Source organism: Callospermophilus lateralis, chromosome 14 (assembly GCF_048772815.1).
Source record: "Callospermophilus lateralis isolate mCalLat2 chromosome 14, mCalLat2.hap1, whole genome shotgun sequence".
Classification (NCBI taxonomy): Eukaryota; Metazoa; Chordata; class Mammalia; order Rodentia; family Sciuridae; genus Callospermophilus; species Callospermophilus lateralis.
The window spans coordinates 95,378,808-95,404,204 of record NC_135318.1 but is presented as its reverse complement, the minus strand read 5'-3'; the positions used below and the strand labels follow the sequence as shown (position 1 = coordinate 95,404,204).

Below are 25,397 nucleotides of genomic sequence, written 5' to 3'. Positions count from 1 at the left end.
TTAGATGACGTTCTCAAACAGCTGCATGGAGCTCATGATGTTCTCATCCTGCGTGGAGAGAGCAGTGACCTGGTCAGGCACTGGGTGGACAGGGCCAGGGAGAGGGGTCCCCAAGCCCACCCACCCAGGTGGAGTCAAGCCAGCGATGCTATCTCGCTGGGTGGGTGGGGGTGCTGAGGAGCAAAGACAGGGCAGCGGAGACCCCTGCTGTCCCACAGCCTGTCTCAGCTCTCAGGCCCGACAGACCCACAGAAAAGTCCCTGGCTACACATCCTGAAGAGGCTGGGTGACCAAGAGGCCAGCCACTCGAGGAGCAGAGTGGCTGTGAGCTGGTGGGGGCCCAGCATCCTGCCGGGGGAGGGGGTCTCTGAGGGAGGCTGGCTGCAGTGTTGGGAGGGCTCTGGGTTCATTTCCCCGGTGGCCCTGTCCCAAGGGTTGCTGGGCTGATCACCCTCCTGCTGGTCTACCTCTGCCCACTCTGATTCGAGGTGCGAGGAGGGAGGGCTGAGGGAGGGTCTTCACAGGTGGGTGATGGGCTGGCAGGAGCAGGCCGGTGATTGGGAGGGTCCCCAGGATGCTGATGGCATCCTCCCTGGGCCCCCACAGGGGCAGGACCAGGACATGTGTGAGGTGAGAGCCCGGGTCACCTTCCCCCTGGCATCTGGTCCCCAGCCCACCTATATCTGGTTCACCCTCCCCCGGGCACCCCCGTCCCCAGCCTACCTACCTTCTTGGGTGATCCTTCCCCGGACACCTGGTCCCCAGCCCACCTACCTTCTGGCAGCTCTCTAGGAACTCGTCAATGGTCACCACCCCATCCTGGTTCCGGTCCATTTTCTGAAACCCAAGTCATATCCGAGGTGAGTCTGTCCCCCACCAGGGACAGTCCTTGATTCCAGCCTGAGGGAGCCATGGCAGGTGGGTGGAAGCCCCCTGCACCCCAGTGTGTTCTTGTACCCCTGCCCTGGGTGTGTCTGTTGTCCATCCCAGGGCTGGCCTTTCCAGCGTCTGACACCTGCGTGCTCCACTACTTCCAGAAGACCCACCTGGGCTTCTGCCTCCCTCATTCTCCCTGCTCATCTGGGCCTCACCCCCCCGTGCACCCAGGGCAGAGGAAACGACAGGACCCAGAATGGCGAGGGTCTTGAAGCCCCTGTGAGTGGGAGCCAGGGCCTGCAGCGCCTTCTGCCACCTGGGCCCCAAGGCCACCGTCTGCCAGGTCCCTTCGGGAGTTGCTGGAAGTGCTCCCACAAGGTGCCAGAGCATGGTGGGCACGTCGGCTGCCCCACAAGCCCCGAGCCCAGCCTGCCTGAGATGAGGTTCTGTGGGGCCATTCCTCAGGGAACAGTGACCACGAGCCAACTAGGGAGTCAAGCTGGACACCCCTGGGGGAGTGGGAAGGCCCAGCGAGGGCAGGAGGGTGGCCCAGGGATGCCCTAGGGCAAGTTGGGCTCCCTCCACTGGGCTCCCTCCCCTGGTGCCAGGGCAGGCGCTGCCCACCTGGAAGAACCTCTCCACGTGCTCCAGAGGCGCGTCTTCCCGCAGGATGGGGTAGGTGTGGCGGCCCATCATGTCATAGATGGATTTCATGATGGCCAGCATTTCCTGGGAGGCAGGGCACAGAAGGGCTGGCATGAGCCGGCGTGAGTACCCAGAGGCTCTGAGGACCCCAGGAGCAGGGGCTGTTTCAAAGGACAGTTACCACCTCTAGTGGGTGGTGAAGGAGCAAGAGAGGCCCTGAGAGCCACAGAGAGACCAGCTCACCCTCATGGTCACCCAGCACCAGCTTCTGACTCCCTGAGAGGTTTGACAGAGATTGTCATTTGCCACTCTGGAAGCTAGACACTGTGTCAACTACTTCAGATACCAAAAAAAAAAAAAAAAATAATAATAATAAAAAAAGGTATTACGTTTATCTACAACTAAAAAAAAAAAAAAAAAAAGTTTTTATTTATTTTTTTTTAAGGTCTGGTCCTGTCTACATTTCTGCCTTAAGAGACCACACTGACCCTCTCTCTTGGGAGGAGCCAAGGCCAAGTCCACTACGTCTGCCCTGACCCTCTCTGTAGCAAAGATGACCAAGAACGCGTATTGGGCTGGATGGAGAAGTGTGGTAGAAGCCGCACTGTATGCCCAGGCGTCCAGGACTGAATGGGGGACAGCAGGGCCACCCACAGAGAGCCACCAGGAGAAAGGGTGGAAAGAGCAGTCTGGCGGGGAGTGGTGATGGGGATGAGGGCAGAGGGCCTGGCCCGCCACCAGGTACCTCCTTGGTGATGTAGCCATCCTTGTTAATGTCATAGAGGTTGAAGGCCCACTTGAGTTTCTCATGTACCGTCCCTCGCAGCAGGATGGAGAGCCCGACCACGAAGTCCTGCAGAGGAGAGGGAGGGCCAGGAGTGACCACCCAAACCCTGTTCCTTCTCCTGTTCACTGGGAAGCTCTTCTGCAAGGGTGGTGTCTCCCATGAGAGTGGGGAGGACACCGTCCCTCTTGGTTGACATGTGTGAGCCCATGTGCTTATACCAGCTGGGCCTGTGTCCCCCGCCTGGGCGCTGCCATCGCCTGTGGGACAGACCCAGGAAGCATTACTAAGGTGACAGACATGGCTGTTCACACGGCTTCCATGTGCAAACACCAACTGGTTACGGCAGTTGACAGAGGGCACGTCTTTGTGCCTATCTTCTGCAAGGTTAGAAGGCTGAGCCCCCTGCCCCTCTGGGGCTGCTCAAAAGAAAGGGGTTCTGCCTGGGGAGTGGGGGTGCAGGTGGCTAATTGCAGCGCATCAGAGGACTCAGTCCCCACTCAAGTGTCAGATTTTCTGGGTCTGAGAAAGCCTGTTCCACCAGAGGGAAAAACTAAGGGGAACAGAGGAAACGAATTTGGATGGACAACGATGATTATAGGAGGAAAAAAATTAACAAAAGCCACCAGATTCAGAGAATAGAAATCTTGTCTCCCTAAAATAAGAACAGGGTGCTATTGGAAAAAAAAAAAAAGAGGTATAATTGGAAACAAGAAAGAGCTCTTGGGAACTAAAACTAAGAAAGCAAGATGGCAGACTCGGAAGGAGGTTGGAAGGGCCAGTGGGGCCTTCCAGAAAGAGCTGGAAAACAGAAAGGAGGACTGCGAGGGCCCCTCTGGTGCCAGGCCTGCGGGCGTTCCAGGGAGAACCAGAGGGTCCAGAGCTGGGGGCTTCCGAGGAACCGAAGCACCACGGGGACCCCCCTTCAAAGCCCAAGTCTTTTATTTATTTATTTATTTATTTATTTATATTTATTTTATTTTTTAGTTCTCGGCGGACACAACATCTTTGTCTGTATGTGGTGCTGAGGATCGAACCCGGGCAGCACGCATGCCAGGCGAGCGCGCTACCGCTTGAGCCACATCCCCAGCCCTCAAACCCCAAGTCTTGTGGCCAAGTCAGAAAGATTTCAGACGTGTCCCTCAGAGTGACAGGCATGAGTTTATGGATGAGATAGGGAAAAGGGCAAGGGACCCCCTGAAGGGAGAGGGTGGGTCCTCTTGTTGGTGGACAGTCAGATGTGAGTGGTGGAACCTGAGGTTACAAGAATAATTCTGTACAGTGGCCCCACTGTGCTGACCACCACATGATTTCTTTTCCAAGAAGCAATTTACCTGCAGCTCTGCCTGGCCTCAAGAGGAATCCACCTTACCCTGAAGGGGGGACTTTGGGGACCAGATCCTGAAACTCTGGGAGATAAGGAGAGTTCCTCCTGGCCATAAAATCTGTAAGAATGTACGGTTAAGAATCCAATTAGAACCGCTCAGCATGGGCCAAGGTGACCTGGAGTTGCCATGACAGTGGGGACTTGAAAGTCTGATGTCACCCGCTGTCAGTCAAAAGCCAAGAGGTGGACCTGGACAGAACTTTCTGGAACTTCTCTGGGATCCCCAATAAAACTGGAGTTTGGGAGAGGCACACTGTCCCTCTCCGCTCTGAGAGGACCCACCCACTCTCTCCCTTGAGGGTGTCCCCTTTCGCTTTTCCTGTCCCTTTAGTGAACTCATGCCTGTCACTCCGAGTGACAGATCTGCAATTTCTCTGATTTGGTTGCAAGACTTGGGGTTTGCAGTGGGGGTCTTCGCGGTGCCCCAGCTCTGTAACAAAAGGAAAGAGGGACGCGGGTCAAAGAGAGCAGGAAGGAAGAGTGGCCAGGAGGAAGTCTGTGGGTCCCTGTGAGGCTCTGCTGGGCGTGGTGTTCACATCACTGGGTGAAGCGGAGCCTGCTCCCAGTGCCAGCTGCAGCCTGCCGGAGAGTAGGGAGTGGGGTGCGTGGCCCGGGGAGGCCCGGCTGCCCACCCCCCACAGAGGACCAGGACGCACCTCTGAACCAGAGGGTCAGGAGGAGCTGCCCAGCATGCCACGGCGGACGACAGGCTCAAACAGGACGAGGCGTTTCCCAGCACACACCCTCCTGGGGCCCATGAGCTCTGCCATGGGAGGCCACGGTGTGGGGCCTGCTCAGCAGCCATGCTTCTAAGGTGGGCCCTGGGGGCAACAGCACCACCTTCTGCCATGGCCCGCTGCTAACAACCAAGAAGTGTGCCTACCTGTGTCCCTTAGGGATGACAGTACTAGGAGATGGAGGTGGCAATGTCCTTTGCCAGGCTACTGGTGGGCCTCATTTGTAAAGGAAATACGCAGGTGACCCTGAGTGTGGCTAGCCCAGGTGTGGGCGTGTTATGGTTTGGATGTGAGGTGTCCCCGAAAAGCTCATGTGTGACACAATGCAAGAAGGTCCAGAGGAGGAGTGACTGGGTTGTGAGAGTCTTCGTCCAATCTGTGAATTAATTCCGATAGGGATTTGCTGAGTGGTAACTGAAGGCAGGTGGGGTGTGGCTGGAGGAGGTGGCACTGGGGTGTGGCTTCAGGGTATATATTTGTATCTGGCGGGTGGAGTCTCTCTGTTTCCTGATCACCACGCCAGCCTCTTCCCTCTGCCACACTCTCCCGCCATGATGTTCAGCCTCAGGCCAGCCCTGAGGAATGGAGCCAGCCTTCTCTGGACTGAGACCTTTGAAGCCGTGAGCCTACAACAAACTCTTCCTCCTCTATAGTCGTGCTGGTCGGGTCCTTTAGTCACAGCAGCGAAAAGGCTGACTCAGAGGGCACTGCTGTTCTAAAGTTCAGGGCCACACAGCACGGTTTCTTGTGTGACCATCACCAGTTATAACTCCTTGCTCTTGTCACCAACACCCGGGAAGCCTGTCAAATCACAGCCCCTGCTCTGCCACTATCCCTGAGGCCGTGTCCAGGGAGGTGCAGGGCTCCTGTGATGTCCCCTAGACCCAGGGGACACAGGAGGGTGCGTGGCAGAGCCCAGGGCAGGTGCTTGGCTGGCAGTGGGGGGCCAAGGGTGACTACCGGGGTGGCCGGCTGCCTTCATCAATGACACGCATCATGACCAGGGATGTTCAGCCTGGTTGATGGCGTGGTTTACTGCAGGGGTGGGAACAGAGAGGTGCCCATGCCTTCCAGGCAGGTCCTAACCAGCACTTTCCAAAGGCACAGCTCAGCCAAGGCCACATCCACCCTCGGTGGCCCGCCTGTATCCTGGGTACCGAGAAGCACCAGCCAAGAAGAACTGTTTAGAAAGCTCTGTGCCTCTCTGGCCAGATGAACCAGCTGAGTTAGAAAGGCCCCGAGGAGGCGGAGGGTGGAAGGGAGGCCCACACCCGGCTCCCTGCTGCTGGGACCGGAGCAGGTGCCAGACCCCAAGGCAGGAAAGGGGACTGCATCTGAGGTTTGCTGGCTCTGAGGTTTCTTTCCTTTTTTGGTGTTCATTTTGGGGAAGGCAGAGAAGTTACACTATTTCATTATCCCAGTAAACTGTAATGAATGTGTGCTTTATCCCCAAGCACATTCAGAAAGGACGGGGGTCATCGTAAGTATTGATAAGCTGATTTGGCTTTCCATTTTAGGGGTGCATGGAAGGTTCTGGAAGCCTGGAAGTGAGGAGGGCCACGTGCCCTCTCCTTCTTTGAACACGGCTTCCTGGGGGTGAGCACTGACATCAAGAGGCTCCTGGGGGGTTCCACATGAAGCCAGGGAAATGCGTTTCATCCGCAGAGACGTGCATGGAACCCCCAAAAAGACACCAGGAGAACGGACTTCTATAGTGCCCAGCAGGGGGCTTCCGCACCAGCTCCGTCTCAGCCACTGACAGACCACCTCTCACAAAGACTGCCTCCAAGGACCCCAGACCTCCCTGGGGGGAGTGTGGCCATGACCCTCCTGAGCGTTCCCCAGCACAGGGCCCTGCTAAGCCGTTCCATTTCGGAACAAGAAAACTGCGTCCTGCCTCGCCTGGCGGGGCCCTGGCTCTGGGCTCTCCCTTCCTCTGCGTTTCCTCCAGAGGTCCCCGCTGCCTCTGAGAGGCCGCGTGGGAAACTGGCCGCCAGGGCCGGGCAGGGGGAGACCAGGAACCCCCATCCCTCTGACGCTGACTGGATCTTCCCTGCGCTGTGGCCGTGGTATTTGGGTGATACTGAAAATAAAGGAGATGCCAACGCCGGGTGCCACACAGGCCGGGAGCCCTGCAAGTCCGGAGGTGGGGGGGGGCTGTGGTCACAGAGCAAGGCCGAGGCCTGGGGCTGCCCCAGCCCATCTGTCCTGTGTGTCAGTGTGTGGCCGGCACACAGTGTAAAAATAAACCAGGTGGTGCTATCGACGGGTTATTATTACCCGAGCTTCTCTGCTGCGGGCGCCGTGGCCCTGGAAGCCGAGCTGGCTGGGATCGATGAGGCTGCCTCCAGCAAGGTGCTCCTCTCTGAAGAGGTTTCAGTGTTCCGCCTGCAGCTATTTTTAGGGGCTCAGGCTCCACAGCTGAGGCCTCTCTCAAGTGATGCCCTGCTGGCCAGGCCTGGGAGGAGCCCCTGGTGCAGAGCAGGCAAGGCCCCCTGGGGGACACTGTCTGTCATGGTGGCGGGGCCTGGCTCCCCCTTGTCACACTGGGGAACCCTGGGCCTCGCTCTCGGCCTCCACCTCGGAGGATGGCCTGGGGCCCACTCAGGCTGTTCTCTGCTTGTGCAGTAACTAGGAGCAAGGCACCCCACGCCCGGCACCTGGCCTTGGTCAGACCTGACCCCTTAATATGCACGTTCACACGCGTCACAGCCACTGCCCGGGTAGGAGCAGCTGGGCAGAGCTGGCAGCCAACTCCTGGAATGGAGGAGAAGACTCAGAACAGGGGACCTGGGCAGCAAGGTCCAGCTCCCTGACCTTCTCTGTGTGTGGCACGGGCCGGCAGGGACCTACCTCGAAGCGGATGGCCCCGTTCCCATCGGCATCGAAGGCGTTGAAGAGAAAGTGTGCGTAGGTGGTGGCATCTGGGGAGAGCAAGGGTGAGGCTGGGTGGGGACATCGGATGCCTGCAGGCCCACCCGCACCCTGGCCGCCCCACCTGGGAGGGGGTCCCAGCTTTGCCTGGGGCAGGAGACCCTTCAAAAGGGACAGAAGCAGTGCCAGGCCTCCAGAAGGCAAGCGGTGGCACCAGGGTGTGGGTGGCAGCTGGGTCTCCTCCCCGCGAAGGGGATGGGGGCAGGGCTTTGGAGCAGCCCCGCCCACCTGGCCCCGGACTCACCTCCCTGAGGGAAGAACTGCGAGTAGATGAGTTTGAAGGTGTCCTCGTCCACCAGGCCCGTGGGACACTCCTGCAATGGGAAGTCACGCCCTCAGCCATCCTGGACAATCCCTGCTCCGGGCCAGTTCCACAGCGCCTGGCCTCTCCCTCCCCTGGAGGGCTGCACGCTGCCGAGGCCCTGCTGGCCCTGGGTGGGGGCTGCCCCCTCATGCCAAGCTGCTCCACATGTTCTGCTGCGGAGCACAGTGGCTGTCACAGCACCCACTCTGGGGCCTGCCCACTCCAGGCAGCTATCCACAACACCCGAGCTCCGGAATGCCCCTGTAGTATCCCTATGCTTTGCAGAAGTTTCTAGGAGGTTCCCTGGGCCAGGGTCCCTCCTGCTTGGATGGGGCTGGGCAGCTAGGCTCCTAGGGCCTCTCCCGGGTGCACAGGAAGCACTCACGTTCTTGAAGCCCCGGTAGAGTGACTGCAGCTCCTTCTTGGTGAACTTGGTCTGTGCCTGCAGCTGGTCCAGCCCCTCTGGCTGGTGGCGCACCGTGGACAGTTCCAGCTCACTGTCACTGCTATCTGGAAGCGACACAGACCCAGGAGGGAGAGACATGTGCTGTGGGAAGGTGCCAGGGCATGAGCTGAAACAGGGCACTTTGAGGGACTCTCTTTGAATGACACATATGGTCACACAGGCTGTGCACTGAACAAATGGAGGGACTGTGATAGAATGGCATGCTTGGGGGTTGTGCCTCACAGCTTCCCTGCTCACTGACAGGGCCTCCCCGCCTGCCTCACCCTCAGGGTGCCCCCTCTCTCAGCCACACAGTGGGAGAGGCACCAATCAATGGAGACAGGAGGAAAAAGACAGCAGACTAGGCAAGAGGAACCCTCGACCTTCAAGACCCTCTTCTTAGACCACCCTTCCTGGAGGCCCTCCTGACTTGCCCAGGAGTGGGGGTGCTGCTCATAGCCCACTGCGAGCTCACATGCTGCTATTTGGCCACATCTGGCACAGGGGTGTTATTCTCATTTGGGGAGGGGGCCAGAACTCCAGACCCATGGGGCAGGGACCAGACTTTTCCTTAAAAAAAGAAACCACAAAAAAACACGAACAATGGCTACTACCTTAGTGGGGAGAGGGAATTCTGAGCAGTCTTTACTATTCGTGTTTTTTTTTTTTTTTTTAACATCTTCCTTTAGGTATGGTCACTTTTACAATAAAATAAAGCTGTGAACAAAAGAGCATCGAGCCCCCATGCCTTGCTGGGCAGCAAGTTCACATGGGAATGTCACTGTCCCACTGCCAGGGAGGCACGGCCCCCAGGCAAAGCATCTGCTTCCCCTGCACCATGCAGAATGGTGAGCCAGGCTTGTCTGCAGAGCCCATCCTGCTGTGCCCTGCAGGGGGCGCTTTTCAGGGGCTTCCCACACTGTTGGACCAGAGCCCAAGATGCCTCCCTGGGCTGGGCTCCTGAGCAGAGCTGCTCTGGGCTAGGTGCTGAAAGTACCCTGCTCCATTTCCCTGGTCCATGCACAGTCCGGTCTCCAAGGCAACTACTTCCTGTCTTCTTTCTCTTTAGGTCTCCATCCTCCTCCCCATCTTTACCCTCAGGTTGATTCCTACTTCATCAAGAAAACAAAAACCACAGAAGGAATTTCCCCAAGCTCCTGCCAGCACACCTGCCCACCTACCTGCTCTCCCGCCTCTTTCCCTGCGAAGGCAAACCCTCCTGCCTGGGCAGTGGGTCTCGGCTCCTGACCCACTCAACCATAGGGCTCCAGCAATTCTCCTCAATTCCTCATCGTCTTTCCCTCCTCCTTTCCAGATCATCTCCATTATCAAATGGGCATGTTGACAAGTCTGGCAATCCTTAGTTAAAGGAAGCCTAGGCAAACCGTGTAGCCAGCAAGTCCACTGTGGGTAGACACACCCCAGAGGCTCTTCCCCAGCTAAGGGGGTCTGTACAGGAAGCTCACAGCAACAGTCTTGGCGGGGGGCAGGTTGGAGACCGCTCAGTGGTCTATCAGAGCAAGATCAAAATGCAGAGGACCCAGGCCAGGGAGAGCAGGTGATCCCATGAGCACAGAGCAACATGTGGATGGATGCCAAAAATAAGGTGTATCCTTCCATTAACAGGCAGAGTCTTCAGATTGCATCAAAAAACAAAATCCTGCTACATGCTATCTACAAAAAGGATGCCCTTAATACAAAGATGCAGACTGGTTGAGAGTCAGACTGTGGGGAAAATGATCAAAAGCTGGACATTTCCTGATATACAAAATTCATTTCATCCAGAAGACAGAATAATCTGAAATATAATATGGTCGCCCAGTAACAGAGCTTTAAAATACCTGAAGCAAAAAACTCAGAACTAAAAGGAGAAACAGATTACACCCTAACCATAGCTGCAGACTTTAACATCCTTTTTCAGTAAAGGGTACAAGTAAATATATGAAAGATTTAGAAGCTATTATCAACCAATTTGGTCTAATTGATATTTATAGAACAAACGTAAAATACACATTCTTTTTGAGAGCACATTCTGTGGTCATCAAGATACACCAGATGCAGGGAAATAAAACAGACTCTGACCACAATAGCAATAAGTTAAGTTCAAAACAAGATATTCAGACTATCTCAAATATTTGGAAATTAAAAAAATATATACTTCTAACTAACTCATAGGCCAGAGAAGAAAAACTGCAAGGTGAACTTTGAGTTGAATGATCATTAAAACGCAGCATATCAAAATTCGCTGGGTGAAGCTAAAGCTGTGCTTAGAGGAAATGGCGTAGTTTTAAATTCCTTCACTGGAAAAGAAGATTGGCACAATCTTGGGGCTCCAGCAATTCTCCCTACGCCTTGAGCTTCCAGAGCTAAGCTTTAAAATCTAGAAAAACCAGAGCAAATTAAATTCAGAGTAAGTAGAATAAAGAACATAGTAACAATAAGGTTAGAAAACAATGAAGAAAGGGCTGGGGATGTGGCTCAAGTGGTAGTGCGCTTGCCTGGCAGGCATGGGCGCTGAATTCAATCCTCAGCACCTCATACAAATAAAATAAAGATGTTGCATCCACCGAAAACTAAGAAATAAATATTAAAAAATTCTCTCTCTTTAAAAAAGAAAAGAAAAGAAAACAATGAAAAAGAAAACAGGCACACTCAGAGAGAAACCAATCAAGTCATCGAGAAATGCAGTGGGCAGGTCACAGACGCCAGATCACAAAGAACTCATTTCCAGAATATATAATGAACTTCCTCTCATTTTTTAAATAGGCGAAAGACTAGGAACTTCACAAAAGAAGATATATAAATGCCAATTAGCACAAGAGAAGTGCTGACAGTGTCAATCAAAGGAATAAATTAATCCAACACAAAACACAAAAATGCCCAGTCATCTACAATTCTAAAAACACCAAACGCCCGTCCGTGAGGATGTGAAGCAACTGGAACTCTCGCATGGTGTGGATGGCAGTGTGAGATGGCTCAACCCTCGGGAGAGCTACCTGGCAGTTTGTTACGAAGTTAAAACACGTATCATCCTTGACCTACTTACACAAGGTAAGCAAAGATAAAGTGAAAATGTTCTTCCACAAAAAAAGACTAGTTCAAGAATACTGATAAGAGCTCTATTCTTTTTTATATTTTGTCTTTATTATACTTTTTGGTGGTACCAAGGATTAAACCCTCCTGATCTACATCCCTAGCCATTCCTGTTTTTCATTTTGAGACGGGATCTCACTAAGTTGTCCAGGCTGATCTTGAACTTGCCATCCTCCTGCCCCAGCCTCCTTTCTTCTTCTTCTTCTTTTTTTTAAATTTATTTTTAGGTGTAGATGGACACAACACAATGCCTTTATTTTTTTATGTGGTGCTGAGGATCAAACCCAGGTCCCACCTGTGCTAAGCGAGTGCTCTACCACTGAGCCACAATCCCAGCCCTACTTTTTTTTTTCTGGTCATGATGGACCTTTACCTTTATTTATTTGGGGGTGCTGAGGATCGAACCCCGTGCCTCACGCATGCTAGGCAAGGGCTCTACCACTGAGCCCCAGTCCAGCTTTATTCTCAACAGTCCCTAACTGGAACTGACCCAAACAATCAACAGAAGCAGGGAAATGTGGCACATTTCTTGTAATGGAACACTAGTCTCCATTTAAAAAAAGAAGGGACCATTGATACATGTCACAATGTGGATGCCGCTCAAAAATATTGTGCGGGGGAGAGATACCAGATGTGGAAGCGTTTACACGGCGTGACTCCGTGTATACAAAGGCCTAGGACAGGCGGCGCTAATGGCACTGTGATGGAAAGCAGCGCAGCAGGGGGCGGTGGGGGGCACACTCCTCCAAGCTCAGGGACCGAACCGAGGCCTCTGTGCATTTTGTTGGATGCAAATCAGACCCAGATTGACAAAAAAAGACAAGCGAAAAGACTGAGGAGACTTCTGCTTTCGGTGGTGGTGACAGGACGCAGACTTACCTTCCCACTGCAACCGACTTTAGAACTGGAAGAAATATGAGACCAGAGTGTTTTCGGGGCTGGATGACGGCACAGGGCTGTGATCGTGGCCAGCGGGGAACTGAAGCGAGGTCGGCAGTCCCCTGGGATTTCTGCCTGGAGACACTCTCCAGACCGTGGCACAGGGAGTGGGACGTGAGCTAAGGCGCAGCTGGTAAGGCTGAGAGGGGAGCTTGGGCTTCTAAGGCAGGTGGAGTGTTCAGAGCAGCGGCCCGGGGAGGGGTGGCCACAGGAGTCTGGGTGGCCCTTCCCCTGGGGGTCTTGACCAAAGGCTGGGCTGCAGGATGAGACTCCACCAGGCCAGGAGAAGGTGGGATGAGGGGCCCAGGGACATATGGGAAGTCATGCAGTGGTGGGACCAATTGGGGAACTGGCTCAGGCAGAAGGTCGATGCCACACCTCAGGGGTCAAGATGAAATTCCAGAAAGGCTGTGCTTTAGGAGTGAGAACCCTGCCTGAGGAAGAGCATGCTCTACACCTAAGGACAAAATAAACACAAACCTCCTCTGGGGACAAAGCCTAGAATAAATTCTACAAAAATCAAGCAATCTGCCAGGCACATGGTGCACACCTGTAATCCCAGTGTCTCAGGAGGCTGAAGCAGGAGGATTCACAAGTTCAAAGCCAGCCTCAGCAACTTAGTGAGGCCCTAAACAACTTAGTGAGACCCTGTCTCAAAAAAAAGACACAAAAAGGGGCTAAGGGATGTGGCTTAGTGGTTAAGCGTCCCTGGGTTCAATCCCAGGACAAAAAAAAAAAAAAAAATCAAGAAATCTGTCAGTATCTTCTTAAGTGTCTGTCAAAATTCAATAGATTTATATCAAGATATATAATTTAGACAACATGATTTCATAGGACATAACATTCATAATGTCCAACATAGAATAAAAAATTAAAAGACATGAGAAGCAGCAGGAAAATGTGATCGTAATCAAAAGGTAAAGGAGTGAGCAGAATTAGTAGATTTTTATAATTGAACTTATTATTAGAATTATTAAAATGAGCTTTAAAGCAAACATTACCACCATGTTGAAAGAACTAAAGGAAAGAAAAGAGGAACAGATGGGAATCTTGGTGGGAAAATTATTTTAAAAAGAATGAAACACAGTTTTAAATCTGAACAATAAAATCTAAAATAAAAATTCATTTGATTAATTTAGGATGCACATGACAGAAGACAAAGTCAGTAAGCTTACAAGGAAATAGATATCATCCAAACTGAAGTCAAAGAGAAAAAAAATATCAACATCATACAGAGTCTCAATGACAATATCAAGCAGCCTAACATATATTTATTTAAAATATCAGAAGCAAGCAGGTTAGGTGAGGTGGTGCACACCTGTGATCCCATCTATTAGGGAGGCTGAGGCAGGAGGATCATGAGTTGAGGACAGCCCAGACCAGATAAATAACAGGACTGATCTTAAAAAAAAAAAAAAAAAAAAAAACAGAGGAAGGAGAAACTAGGATATAAAAAGCATTTTGCAGAAATGGTGGCCAAAGTTTCCCTGAATTTCTTTAAAAATATCAATTTACAAATCCAAGAAATTCAATGAAACTCAAGAAACACAAATCAAAAGAAACATCATGCTTAAACTGATGAAAATTAAGGACAAAAAAAGGCAACTTTTAAAGTAGCTAGTGATCATGCTTGAATTTTGATTGTAAAATCACAAATGTTCTCTCCACCTTCCCCCGTCCCAGTAGCGACCTTCTTTTGGTGGAGTCTCATAAACATACTGCAGAGAACACAAATGTCCTCTTCTGTACTGCATACCTTAAAATATTATTCAGTATTTATTCCTGAAAAAAATTACAATCCAGACTTTTATGGGAAGAACTTCATTGGGTTTCTGTGAGGATTAAAAGGGATTAAGAGTGGAGAAAACCTGGAATAGCAATTGATTCATTGTGAGCACTCAGTTAATAAAGTCTGCTGGAGCCTAAAAATAAATAAACAATCAAATAATAAACAAAAGTGGCCAGGGAGGAGGGGGACCACCTGGAACAGCAACGAAAAAGACAGCCGACTTCTCATGAGAAATGATGGAGGTCAAAATCAATGGAACAAACTTTTAAATTACTGAAAGAAAAAAATGTTGGTCAACTTAGAGTGAAATAAAGTCATTTTCAGATAAATGAACCATAGAGAATTTGTTGTCAGCAGAACCTCACTCTAAGAAATGCTCAGTGAAGCATGTTGAGATACAGGAAAACGATGTGAAATGAAAATCCACATCTGCAGGAAGTAAAGGGAAACTAACAGGAATATTTTGAACTGAATCTATGCAGAGGGTAGATCCAGGATTTGGTGAGTGCAGCTAACTCAGTATTTTGAGGAAAATGTAAAACCTGACATGCCTATTTTAGAACTGGAGAAAATTTTCCAACAAAGAATATAAACTTCCACCTAAGAAACTAAAAGTAGAGGAGAAATATACACACAAGGTAAGCAGAAAGATGAAAATAGGAAAATAGAAGAAAGAAATCAATGAAATTAAAAATAAAAAATAGAGAATATCAAGGAACCCCAAATATGAAAACATTGACAAAACTGATGCTGTGCTGGGAAGAATAAAAAAGAAAGAAAATAGACACAAAATACAGATATCAGGAATAAAACAGGGAAAATAAATGCAGATTTTCAAGACATTGAAAGGATACAAATAAAATATTGCACAAATTCAACAATTTTGATAAAATAGACCAATTCCTCAAAAAGCACAAACTAGGGGCTAAGGTTGCGGCTCAGGGGTAGAACGCTCACCTAGAATGTGTGAAGCACTGGGTTTGATCCTAACCACCACATAAAAAAATAAATAAAATAAAGATATTGTGTCCATCTACAACTAAAAAAAAATAATAAAGAATAAAAAAAAGCACAAACTACCCATGTTTGCCCAAGATAACATGAACTGCCCCAGTTGATCCTCCTTATGGACACAGGTGCAAAGATTTTGAACAAAATATCAGCAACCTGAATCCTTGTGTGCATAAAAATAACAATACATCATACCAAGCAGTGTCTTCCAGGAATGTGGGGCTGATTTAATATTTGAAAACAAATCAATAGGATTCACCATATTAATAGTCTAAAGGAGACATCAATTGATGTGACATGATCATCCATAATGTGGGGAAAAAAAACTTCAGTGGATTAGACCTGGAAGGGAATTTTCTCAATTTGATAAAGGGCATCTGCAAGAAAAATCTATATTTCACTATATTTAACACCAAACTTAATAGTGAAACACTGAATGTCTGTCCCCTAAGATTAGATGAAAGGCAAGAATATCTGTCCTTCCCACCCCTGTTCAACATGCTGAAAGTCCAGCCAGTGCAATAAAGAAAAAGAATAAAAGAAGGGAAGGAGGGAGGGAGGAAGGAAACATAGTGAATTGCAGGGGTGATAAAACTGAAGGTCCCCTTTCTTGTCTCTTTTATCTGTTTTTGAAGCTAAAGAGAAAGAAAAAGCCAAACTACTCCTACTTGCAGATGATGTCTATCTACAAGGACATGATTGCCTATGTAGATAATCCCAAGAAATCTACAAAACCAAGTAAAGAAAAAAAACTTAATAAGTGATTTTAACAAGATCACAATAACGTCTACATACAAAAATCAATCACATGAGCAATGCACAATTAGAAAAAAGAATTTAGGCAAAAGGGTTGTCTTAGTCCCTAAGCTGTATGGCACTGGAGTGCTATAGCTGAGTGCCACAAACTGGGTAATTTATATTTTATTTTTATTTTTGGCACCAGTGATTGAACCCAGAGGTGCTCAACCACTGAGCAACATCCTCAGTTCTTTTATTATATTTTATTTAGAGACAGGATCTCACTGAGTTGCTTAGGGCTTCACTGAGTTGCTGAGGCTGACTTTAACCTCACCATCCTCCTGCGTCAGCCTCCTGAGCTGCAGACTGGGTAATTTACAAAGAATAAAGATTTATTCATCTCATGGATGTGGAGGCGGGGAGGTCCAAGGTCAAGGGACACATCAGGTGAGACCCTTCTTTTTGGTGGGGACACTGCAGAGTCTTAAGGTGGCATAGGTGAGACAGAGCAAGCAAGCTAGAGAGAGCTGCTTTCATAACGAAGCCATTCATTCGATAACCCATTAACCTACTAATGCACTGATCCATGAATAGATTAATCCATTTATGAAGGCACAGCCTTGATGACTCAATTGCCACTTCATGGTACCGGTGGCTACCTTGTAAAACTTCACCATGAGTATTGAATTTCAACATGAGATTTGGTGGGGAAATTCAAGCCATGCCAGGGGTCTTCTGAATTGTAGTGGTGATAATGTCTCTTTTATCTGTTTTTGGAGCTAAAAAGGGGAGGGGGAAGGGTGATGGAGACTTTCTGTGCTGCTTAGAAGCTCCAGGGCACTTGAACTTTGATGAGTACAGGAAGGCTCTAGGTGTGGGTTTTGCCACTAGGCAGCAATTTTAAGTCAGGAAGGGAGATGAAGCACGTTTAAGAATAGGGAGATTAGTTTCCAGTTGGGAGAGGAGCTGGAGGAGATGACTGTAGGTGACAGAAACTGTAAATCTATTGCTAGCTAGGATAGAGACAAACCTGTTTATGAACAGATGTGGGATGGCTAAGAAGCAAATTTTGTAAGAGAAATTAAAGATGGAAAATGATCATGACTCTTCCGTGATGCTGCCGTCCACCACTGTGAGAAGCCATAGAAAGGTCTCTGGTCTGTGACTGGAGGACTCTTCAGTTTTCCTGTTTACTCAAGTCTCAGTGGTATCTTGCACAACAGCACGAATGATGACTAATTAATTACAAGGTTATCCTTGGTGTGGAGGTGAGAAGTTTGTAATTTAAAATTTTTTTTTCTCCAAGCAATTAGCCCAACTTTGATCTGCAAATTCATTATGTATTATAATTTCTATTAAAATTTTAATTCATTTTTAAAAAGTAAGGAACTAAATACAGCTTCTAATTCTCTTTGAATGCAAAGTAAATTGGAATAAAACTCTTCCACTGATGTAAAAAATAAGTAACCAAATTTTAAAAATGACACTACGAACAATCACATTCCCCACCAATAAAATACATCTAGCAAAACGTGTGCATGTATGTAAAACTGAAGGTCTGATGAAAGAAATCACTGAAGATCTAAATAAATGAAGAGGTATACTATGTTCATGGATTGGAAGATTCAGTATCATAAAGATGTAAATTATCTTCAAAATGACCTACAGATTTAACACAATTCCTATTAAAATCCCAGCAAGTTTTCTGGTACATATAGAGTATTCTAAAATTTACATAGACAAAGGAATTAGAATAGTTAAAAACAATTTTGCAAGAGAAGAATAAATATATTGCTAAATAAAAAGGTAAACACAGACTGAGAGAAAACATTTGCAAATCACATATACGACAAAGGATATCCAGAGTATATTAAAGAACCCTCAAAACTCAGCAGAGAACAAAGAGCCCAAATTAATAAATGGGCAAAAGACGTGATCAAATGCTTTGCTATAAAGGATATATGGACAGTATATGAAGATGCTTAGCACACTTTTCCATTAGAGAAATACAAATCAAGCCCACAGTGAATTACTACTATGCACCTATTAGAATTGTTTAAATAACAAGTACTGATAGTGTCGGGGTGGTACAGATGCAGAATGACTGCAGTGCATTCTGCTGACCGTCCCTCTGGAAGCCAGCTTGCCAATTTCTTATAAACACACACTTACCATAAGACCCAGCCATCCACTCCCGGTTACTTATCCAAATGAAATAAAACCTATGATATTCCCACCACCACGTTTAGGCCCTCATCTGTGGTGATTTTATTCATAATTGCCCCAAATTGGAAGTGGCCCAATGTCCTCCAACCAGCACACCAATAGAGTGTGGCACACCGTGATGACAAGGACAAACTCGAGACACTTAAGAACAGGAACGAATTTCAAATGCAGAAATCAGAGAAAGATTCCAGGCACATGAGGCTAAATAGTTCAGGGCTTCATTTATATGACATTCTGGAAAAGATAAAATCATAGAAAATTAAAGCAAAGACTAGGAGGGCAAGAGAGGGGCTGACCACCAAAGGGGGAGAGGGAGGGTTGTTCTCCATCCTGACTGTGGGCCTGGCCACACAACTGTGCAATTGTCAAAACTCATGGAACTGAACACCAGAAAAGGTGAATTCTACACTGGATAAAACTAAAATGAAATAAAAATGAGAATAAGTGGCTATAGAGGAGGAGGAAATGGAGGAATAAAGGGTAAAAAAGAAATCAAGAAGGGTGTTTTAAATGAGTCAAAAAAGAAATCAAGAAGGATGTTTTAAATGAACAAAAGAAGAGAAAATCTCTCTCTTGAGAGTCAAAAAGCAAAACCAAGACAAACATCCCAAATCTGCTCTTTTCTCTATTAAAAAAATGAGGACGACAAAACTACCTTGATGCACTTTCCCCGAAACCTTTCTCTGATCTTTATCTCTCCATCTTCACTTCCTTTGTGACTGTTCTCCCTTGAACCAACTCCACTCCCAGCCAAGGCTTTTGAAAGGATGACCAGTGATCTCCAATTGTGAATCTGCTGGTCAATACAGACATTTTGATTTCAAAATCATCTGCGGGCAATATGTCCATCATACTCTGAAAGACAGATGCAAACCCTAAACCAGATGCTGACTCACTGAGTCCAACTGCACAGGTACAGTGATCAAGAAGGTGTCCCCTGGAAAAGGGTGAGGGGGAACTGCGAGGAAATCTTAACTCAGAAAAGGCATTGGATAAACTCCACACCTATTTATAATTAAACAAACAAGCAAGAACTCTAGCAATCTAGAGGTCAAAGGGAACTTCCTAACTTGCGAAGTTTATATTTACAAATCACATTGTCAAAAAAATGTACAGAAAGTATTAGATTTAATGGCAAAAGCTCAGATCATTCTCTTGAAGATCTAGGACAAGACAAGATTGGCTATGATCACCACTAATCAATGTCCTGCCAATGCTAGGAGGAAACTTAGAGAAAGGAATGCATGGTGTAAGAACTGGGAAGGAAAGAATAAAACTGACATGATTTTCAGTGATACGGTTCCTACAATGACCCAAAGAATCAACAGATGTGAGAGTTCAGTAGAGTTGTCTGATGCAAAAGAAATTTACTAAAATCAGTAGTTCTCTACACCAGTAATAACCACCTAGAAAAAAATAACTAAAAAACATAACACTCAGCAACAAAACCAAAAAGGATCTAAGTATTAACCAAAAATCAAAGGACCTCTATATAGAAGGATAATCTGAATAAATTAGACATTCCACCTTAGATAAGGCCATATACTTTTATAAAGATGTCATTTCTCCCCTAAAGTATTTTGTAAGCAAATTCAATTCACCCCACCCCCAAATCCAGGGCAGGGGTGTTGCTTGGTGTAAAGTGCTCACCTCTGACCCTTCTCCTGCCTCCAGACTGCCCACCCAGGCCCAAGGCTCCATCACCACCTGGATGGTCTGCCCTGTGTGTGCAAGGCCCTGGGTGTGCAAGGCCCTGGGTGTGAGCCCTGGCAGTACTTAAAAAAAAAAAAAAAAGTCCAGTTGGATTTTTTGAGAACTTTGGCAAATAAACTCTGAAATGTACATGGAAGAATTTTTAAAAATTAAAAATTAAATTGAAAATTAAAATAGAAAACCCACAAAAACCTAAAAAGCAAGAATAAAAGAGTTTTCCCTCTAGGCACAGTGGTGCATGCCTGTAATCCCAGAGGCTGAGACAGAAGGATCTCGAGTTCAAAGCCGGCCTCAGGAAAAGCGAGACACTAAGTAACTCAGGGAGACCCTGTCTCTAAATAAAATACAAAATAGAGCTGGGGATGTGGCTCAGTTATTGAGTGCCCCTGAGTTCAATCCCTGGAAAAAAAGAAGGAGTTTTCCCAATCGGATAATAATGTATATTGCACAGTCACTATAATAAAAATTGTATGGTTGGAACACACCAATGAAAAGACTAGGGAGGTCAAAGAGATTCAGATATTTTTTTAAAATTTTTAATTTTAGATATACAAAACAGTAGAATGTATGTTGACATATTACACACATGGAGTATAGCTTCCCATTCTTGTGGTTACACATGACGTGAAGTTACACTGTTCGTGAACTTATATATGAACATAGGAAAGTGATGTCTAATTCATTCTTCTGTCTTGAGACTCAAATATTGAGGGGAATTTTATAAAAGTTCAAATTATTTAGTAGATGGTGTTAGGAACATTAGAGCACCAAATAAAGAAAATAAATCTAGATTTCTTCCTTAGAGCACATGCAAAAAAAAAAAAAAAAAAAAAAAGATGACTTAAAGATCCCTATGCAAGAGGTAAGCTATAAGGTTAAAATAAAATCAAAGGGTCTCTTGTTACCCACAGGTATAGAAAAAAATCTTAAAACTTCAAAAGCTCAAACCATAAAGGAAAAAAAAATTGATGAACCCAATTACATAAAAATGAGAGGTTTCTGTTCAACAAAACATAGAGTTTGAAACGCATAGAGTTTACAGATGTCCAGAGCAGGCGACTTCTGAGAAGGAAAGGGAAAGACGATCAGATGCCCGAAAAGACACTCCAAGTCAGTAACAGCAGGACAGTGCAGATGACGCGGACAGGGCCACGCCTCCGAAGTGGCCGAGAAATGATAATAGGAATCCCTCTTTGGTAGCGGGGGTCATCTGCACTTGGATGTCTGCGAGTGACTTAGGGAACCTGTCCACCTCGGGTCCTCCCCCAGCCTGCTCCCCCCGGCCTTCCAGCTCATCCTGCCACAGCTTGCCCCTGACCCCTTCTCCTGTGTCCACAGCCCCACCCAGGCCCAGGCTCCAGCGCCCCCTCTTCTGCCTGGACCCCACCAGCCTATTCTTCCTGGGACACTGGAGGAGCCGTTGAATACACACCAGGCCCCCTTTGCTCCTCAGCGGCCCCAAGCTGACAAATCTCTAAGGCCAATAAGTGTCCCCCCGCTTGACCTCATCTGCCCTGTCTCGGTCCCTACTCCCTTCCCTTCAGCCCCTTTGGTCTCTGATCACTCGTTATGTAGACTGGATTCTGAATTTTGTCCCCTGCCCCCAGAGTCACAGTTAAAGCCCTCATGCTCAATGTGACTGTGTCTGGGGACGGGGTCTTCAAGAGGTCATTGGTAAGGTTTGGATGAGTGTCCACCAAAGGCTTGGTCCCGAGAGGGGAGTATTGGGAGGTGCTGTGGACTTTTAAGAGATGGGGCCTAGCAGAAGGTTCTTAGTCACTAGAGGAGTGTCTTCCATAGGGACTGTGGGACCCTGCCTGTCCTCTTGCTCTCTGCTCCCTGGCTGGAGCTCACGGCATGCTCCTGCCAAGATGGGCCACCCTCACCAGAGGCCCTGACCAGCGTCCTGCCTCGTCCTGGACTTGAACCTTCAGAGACTGTGGGCCTGCACCTGGAGGCACTCGGGGGCCATGCTGGGTGGGTGGAGCCTCCCTTGGCGGGTATGCGGGTCACTGCCTTGGGACTCAACTGTAGAGTCTCTGGGCAGAGCCTGCAGATGTCCCAGGCCCCAGCCCTCCCTGTGGCTTGCCCCGCTTGGGCACGGCGGGGTCCAGAGAGAGAGGTGGTGCTTCAAGACTCAGGCCTCTGAGAGCAGGCAGGAGAATCAAAGGGCAGTCTGGGAAGAGGGGCTAAGGTGAGCCAAGTAGATGTGGTATGGGAGCCACCAAGTCCCCAAAGCTGGGAAGGTTTGTCTGGCCTTCTTTCCAGAACGGACTCCTTGACCACGGGGGTCACAATGAAGTGACGCAGAGATGGAGTGAAGGGGACTTGCAGAGAATGGGGAGAGTGTCGCTGGGCCAGTCGGCGCCTCCCCCTGCCACTGGTGATGGCTGGTGCCGTCCACCAAGGCTGGGTTGGAAGCACCCAGCGGTGGAGGACAAGGCAGGAGGACGGCTGCCCGGCTCCTCGGTGTCACTTTAGAGTGCTGTCTGTGGGAACCACTGTCCATCAGGCCTCAGGCTCTGTACATTCAACCTGTAGAGGTTGCTGGGACACAATTGTGACATGTGCCCACGGTCTCCCACTCGACCTCTCCCAGAGCGTGGCCCTCCTGCCCCTCTCCAGGGGCTAGTCCTGGGCCACCCCTCCCATCAGAGCGTCCACTGGTAACGGAGGGTCAGCGGGAGTGCTCATCCCTCCACCAAAGAGTGAATGCTTGAGGGTTTCCTTTTTTCTTTGGTACTGGACTGGACCCAGACGGCCTTTACCACTGAGCTACACCCCCAGTCCTTTCCTTTTTAATTTTTTTTTTTATTTTGAGACAGGGATCTTGCTGAGTTTCTGAGGCTGGCCTTGACCTTGCAGTCCTCCTGCTCCGGCCTCCTGAGTCGCTGGGAGGGCCGGCGTGCCCCACGGTGCCCAGCCTTTTCTTGATATTTTAAAGTTCAATGTCCCAAAGTCATATAATAGCCTGACAGATGACGAGCTGGGCTTTCTTTCAACATGTAAAAGTCCCAGTCCAGTTCCTGTCCTGGACCGCATCGCCCCCCTCTATGCGAGACCTGCCATCAGGGGCTTGGCAAAGGTGGATCCCCATCTTTGATTCAGTGAGCTGAGAGGCACGGTGCTGGGCCTGGGTGTTCTGGGGCCCACCCGATGGCTGAGCTCAGCAAAGCTTCTCTGGGCTGCCCTGTGGGCCTCCTGCAGCTTGTCCCCAGCAGGGAGAAAGCACAGATTGCAGACTCCCCCAGCCTCTTCCTGAGCCCACTGTCCCCGCCTGCCATCGCCCATCCTCGCCCTCTGAGGCAAACTCCAAGCACCCTCTGCACTCACTGCCCCCAGCCCTCTGGAGCCCGGCAGTTCACGTGGCCCCTCCCCGCCCCTCCCCAGAGCTGCTGGGCAGGGTGCTCCAGGTGCACAGCAGCACATTCACAGTCACCTGCGTGCAGCCTGGCACACGCTCTGCCCAGGTCTCCAGGGAGGCAGGGCCAGCAAGGCAGGGCCAGGCGTGTGCAGGTGCACCTGGTATTTCAGAAAGCGTCCATGTGATCACCGAGGGAAGACCCACCAACTTCCTTACAGCCATTTTACCTTTCAGTGCAAGGTTTAATCTGATTTACTGATGGGAGGCCCTAGAATCCTTGCAATCTTGGGGCCTCTGAAGGCCTTAACGTGGTCCCCACGTTGGTGACTTAACACCATACCCATCCCAGTGACCATGCATTGTGGAGGAGGGCTGGGTGACTTTGTGGGTCCTCTGGGGACCTGCCTGCCACCCCAGGAGCCCAGCCTCTTAGGGCTGAGTGGGTTTGGGCCACCCCACTGGGACCTCTGGGTGACAACAGTTCATAAGTGTTTGGGGAAGAGAAGGAGCATGCACTGAAGGGGGCTCCCCGCTCCTGCCCTAGTCAGGTGACTCCTGAACCTGTGGTCCCACAGAGAAGTCCCAGAACTGCTGTGGGATGAGGGGAGACTGGGACAAAACTCCCTTTTCAGACTAGGTGGCCCCTTACCAGTCCAGAGGCCCTGGACTTCTGTGTTAGTCAGCTTTCCATTACTGTGACAAACTACCTGAGACAAACAACATATAAGCAGGAAACGTTTAAAATCTTGGTCCATGGTTTCAGAGGTTTCAGTCCATGGACACGTGGCCCTTGTTGCTCCGGGCCTGTGGCAGCACAGTACAACATGGTCAGAGCACACGACTGAGGAGGCTGCTCACCTCATGATAGCCAGGAAGTGAAAAGAGAGGAGGAGAAAGGGCAGGGTCCCAATCTTCCCAATGACCTAACTTCCTCTCACGAGGCCCCACCCCCTAAATGTTCCACCGCCTCTCAGTAGTGCCACAGGCTAAGACAAGGCCTTTAACACCTGGCCTTTGGGGGACATTCCAGATCCAACTGTAGCAACCTCCTTTGAAAATCTGTGGCTAAATGCCTTGAATCCACAACCGGGGTCAAGGTACTGGACAGTCGAGCCTGATAAGGGGAAGCAGGGGCCTTGCCATGTCCCCCAGCCTCCAGCAGCATGAGGCCCACACCATCTTCTAGACATCACCTCAAGACAGAGCCCTCTCCTCCAGGGACCTGGCCCCACAGAGAGAAAGGAAGCCCCCTGACCTGAGGACGGCCTGCAAGGGTCTCCCTGCTCCCCCTGCCTTCAATTGTAGTCCGTGGCACAGGGCTGTGGTGGACTCGAGCTGGGACAGTCTGGACAAGAAAGGAGGAGAGCTTGCACCCCATGCACCGGCTCTGCCCAGTCCCTTCCTGCGAGCTCAGCACACAATTGCCACAGTGGGTCCTCACAGGGGCTCCACAGGGGGACTTCTCCCACTCTGGATTTGAACCCAGGTAGCTGGCTCCACTTTGGGCTCCTGACAGCTGTTCTGGACTGTTCTAGAAAGACTGGGACATGTGTCCAGTGGTTCCCTGGCCCTCAGTTAGAGCGACATCCAGGGCAGGTGCCCCAGCTTCCTGGAAGGTCCTGGCTCTGCCGTCCTCTGGCTGGGCAGCCTCAGGAGAGTCCCTCATTAGCATTGAGCCTCGGTTTTCTCATCTATAAAATAGGCCTGCTGATGAGCACAAAGTTCGGACAGGCCCAAAGTGTCAGACACAGAGAGGTATTCACTAGACACTCCGTCATTGACGTCAGCAAGCCATTCCTGGAAACTCAGCCTGAGGAGCTGCCGGAGTCCCGAGGGCCTTGCAGTTTACAAATGGTGGTGGATGCTGCATGGAGAGGGCATCCAGGGCGCTCAGAGCAGCACCACTGGTGTCTTAAGCTGCTTTCTGTTGCTGTAACAAAATACTTGAGGCTGGGTAATCTATGAAGAGGTTTGTTTGGTTTGTGATTCTGGAGGATCCAAACGGCATGGTGCCAGGGTCCTGGTGAGGGTCCTCCTGGCTGTGTCACAACATGGCCGAGAAGCAGAAAGGAGACTGCCCCGTAGGGAAGAGATTACATGGTCAGACAGGAAGCTAGAGGGTCTCAGGGCCAGGCTTGCTCTTACACTCTTGTGGGAACTGACCAGGATCCTGGGAGAATTCACTAACCCTGCTGAGGACGGCGCCCCCGTGACCTACCCCTCTTCCATTAGCCCCCACCTCTGAAGGTCCCACCACCTCCACGCCAACACACAGGACCAAGCCTCAGGCACGTGATCTTTGCAGGGACCAACCTCCTGTCTCCACGCCAGCTGGAGGGACCCTTCTCTCAGAGGCCACCTTCCCAGAGGTCTCTTCCCAGCAGTCACTTGCCCTCCTGGTGGCCTCGCCCT

General features: G+C 49.6%; 1 protein-coding gene across 1 annotated transcript in view; it reads right to left on the bottom strand.

The window, feature by feature from the left end:
• Kcnip3 (potassium voltage-gated channel interacting protein 3) overlaps positions 1-25,397 on the bottom strand; it is a 30,242-nt gene continuing 4,845 nt past the window's right edge. Inside the window, exons 2-8 of the mRNA XM_076833045.2 lie at positions 8,053-8,177; positions 7,608-7,677; positions 7,283-7,353; positions 2,267-2,374; positions 1,501-1,605; positions 775-837; positions 1-48 (exon numbers count right to left, since the gene is read on the bottom strand). Coding sequence (XP_076689160.1) covers positions 1-48; positions 775-837; positions 1,501-1,605; positions 2,267-2,374; positions 7,283-7,353; positions 7,608-7,677; positions 8,053-8,177 — 590 coding nt within the window. The remainder of the gene's footprint in view (positions 49-774; positions 838-1,500; positions 1,606-2,266; positions 2,375-7,282; positions 7,354-7,607; positions 7,678-8,052; positions 8,178-25,397) is intronic.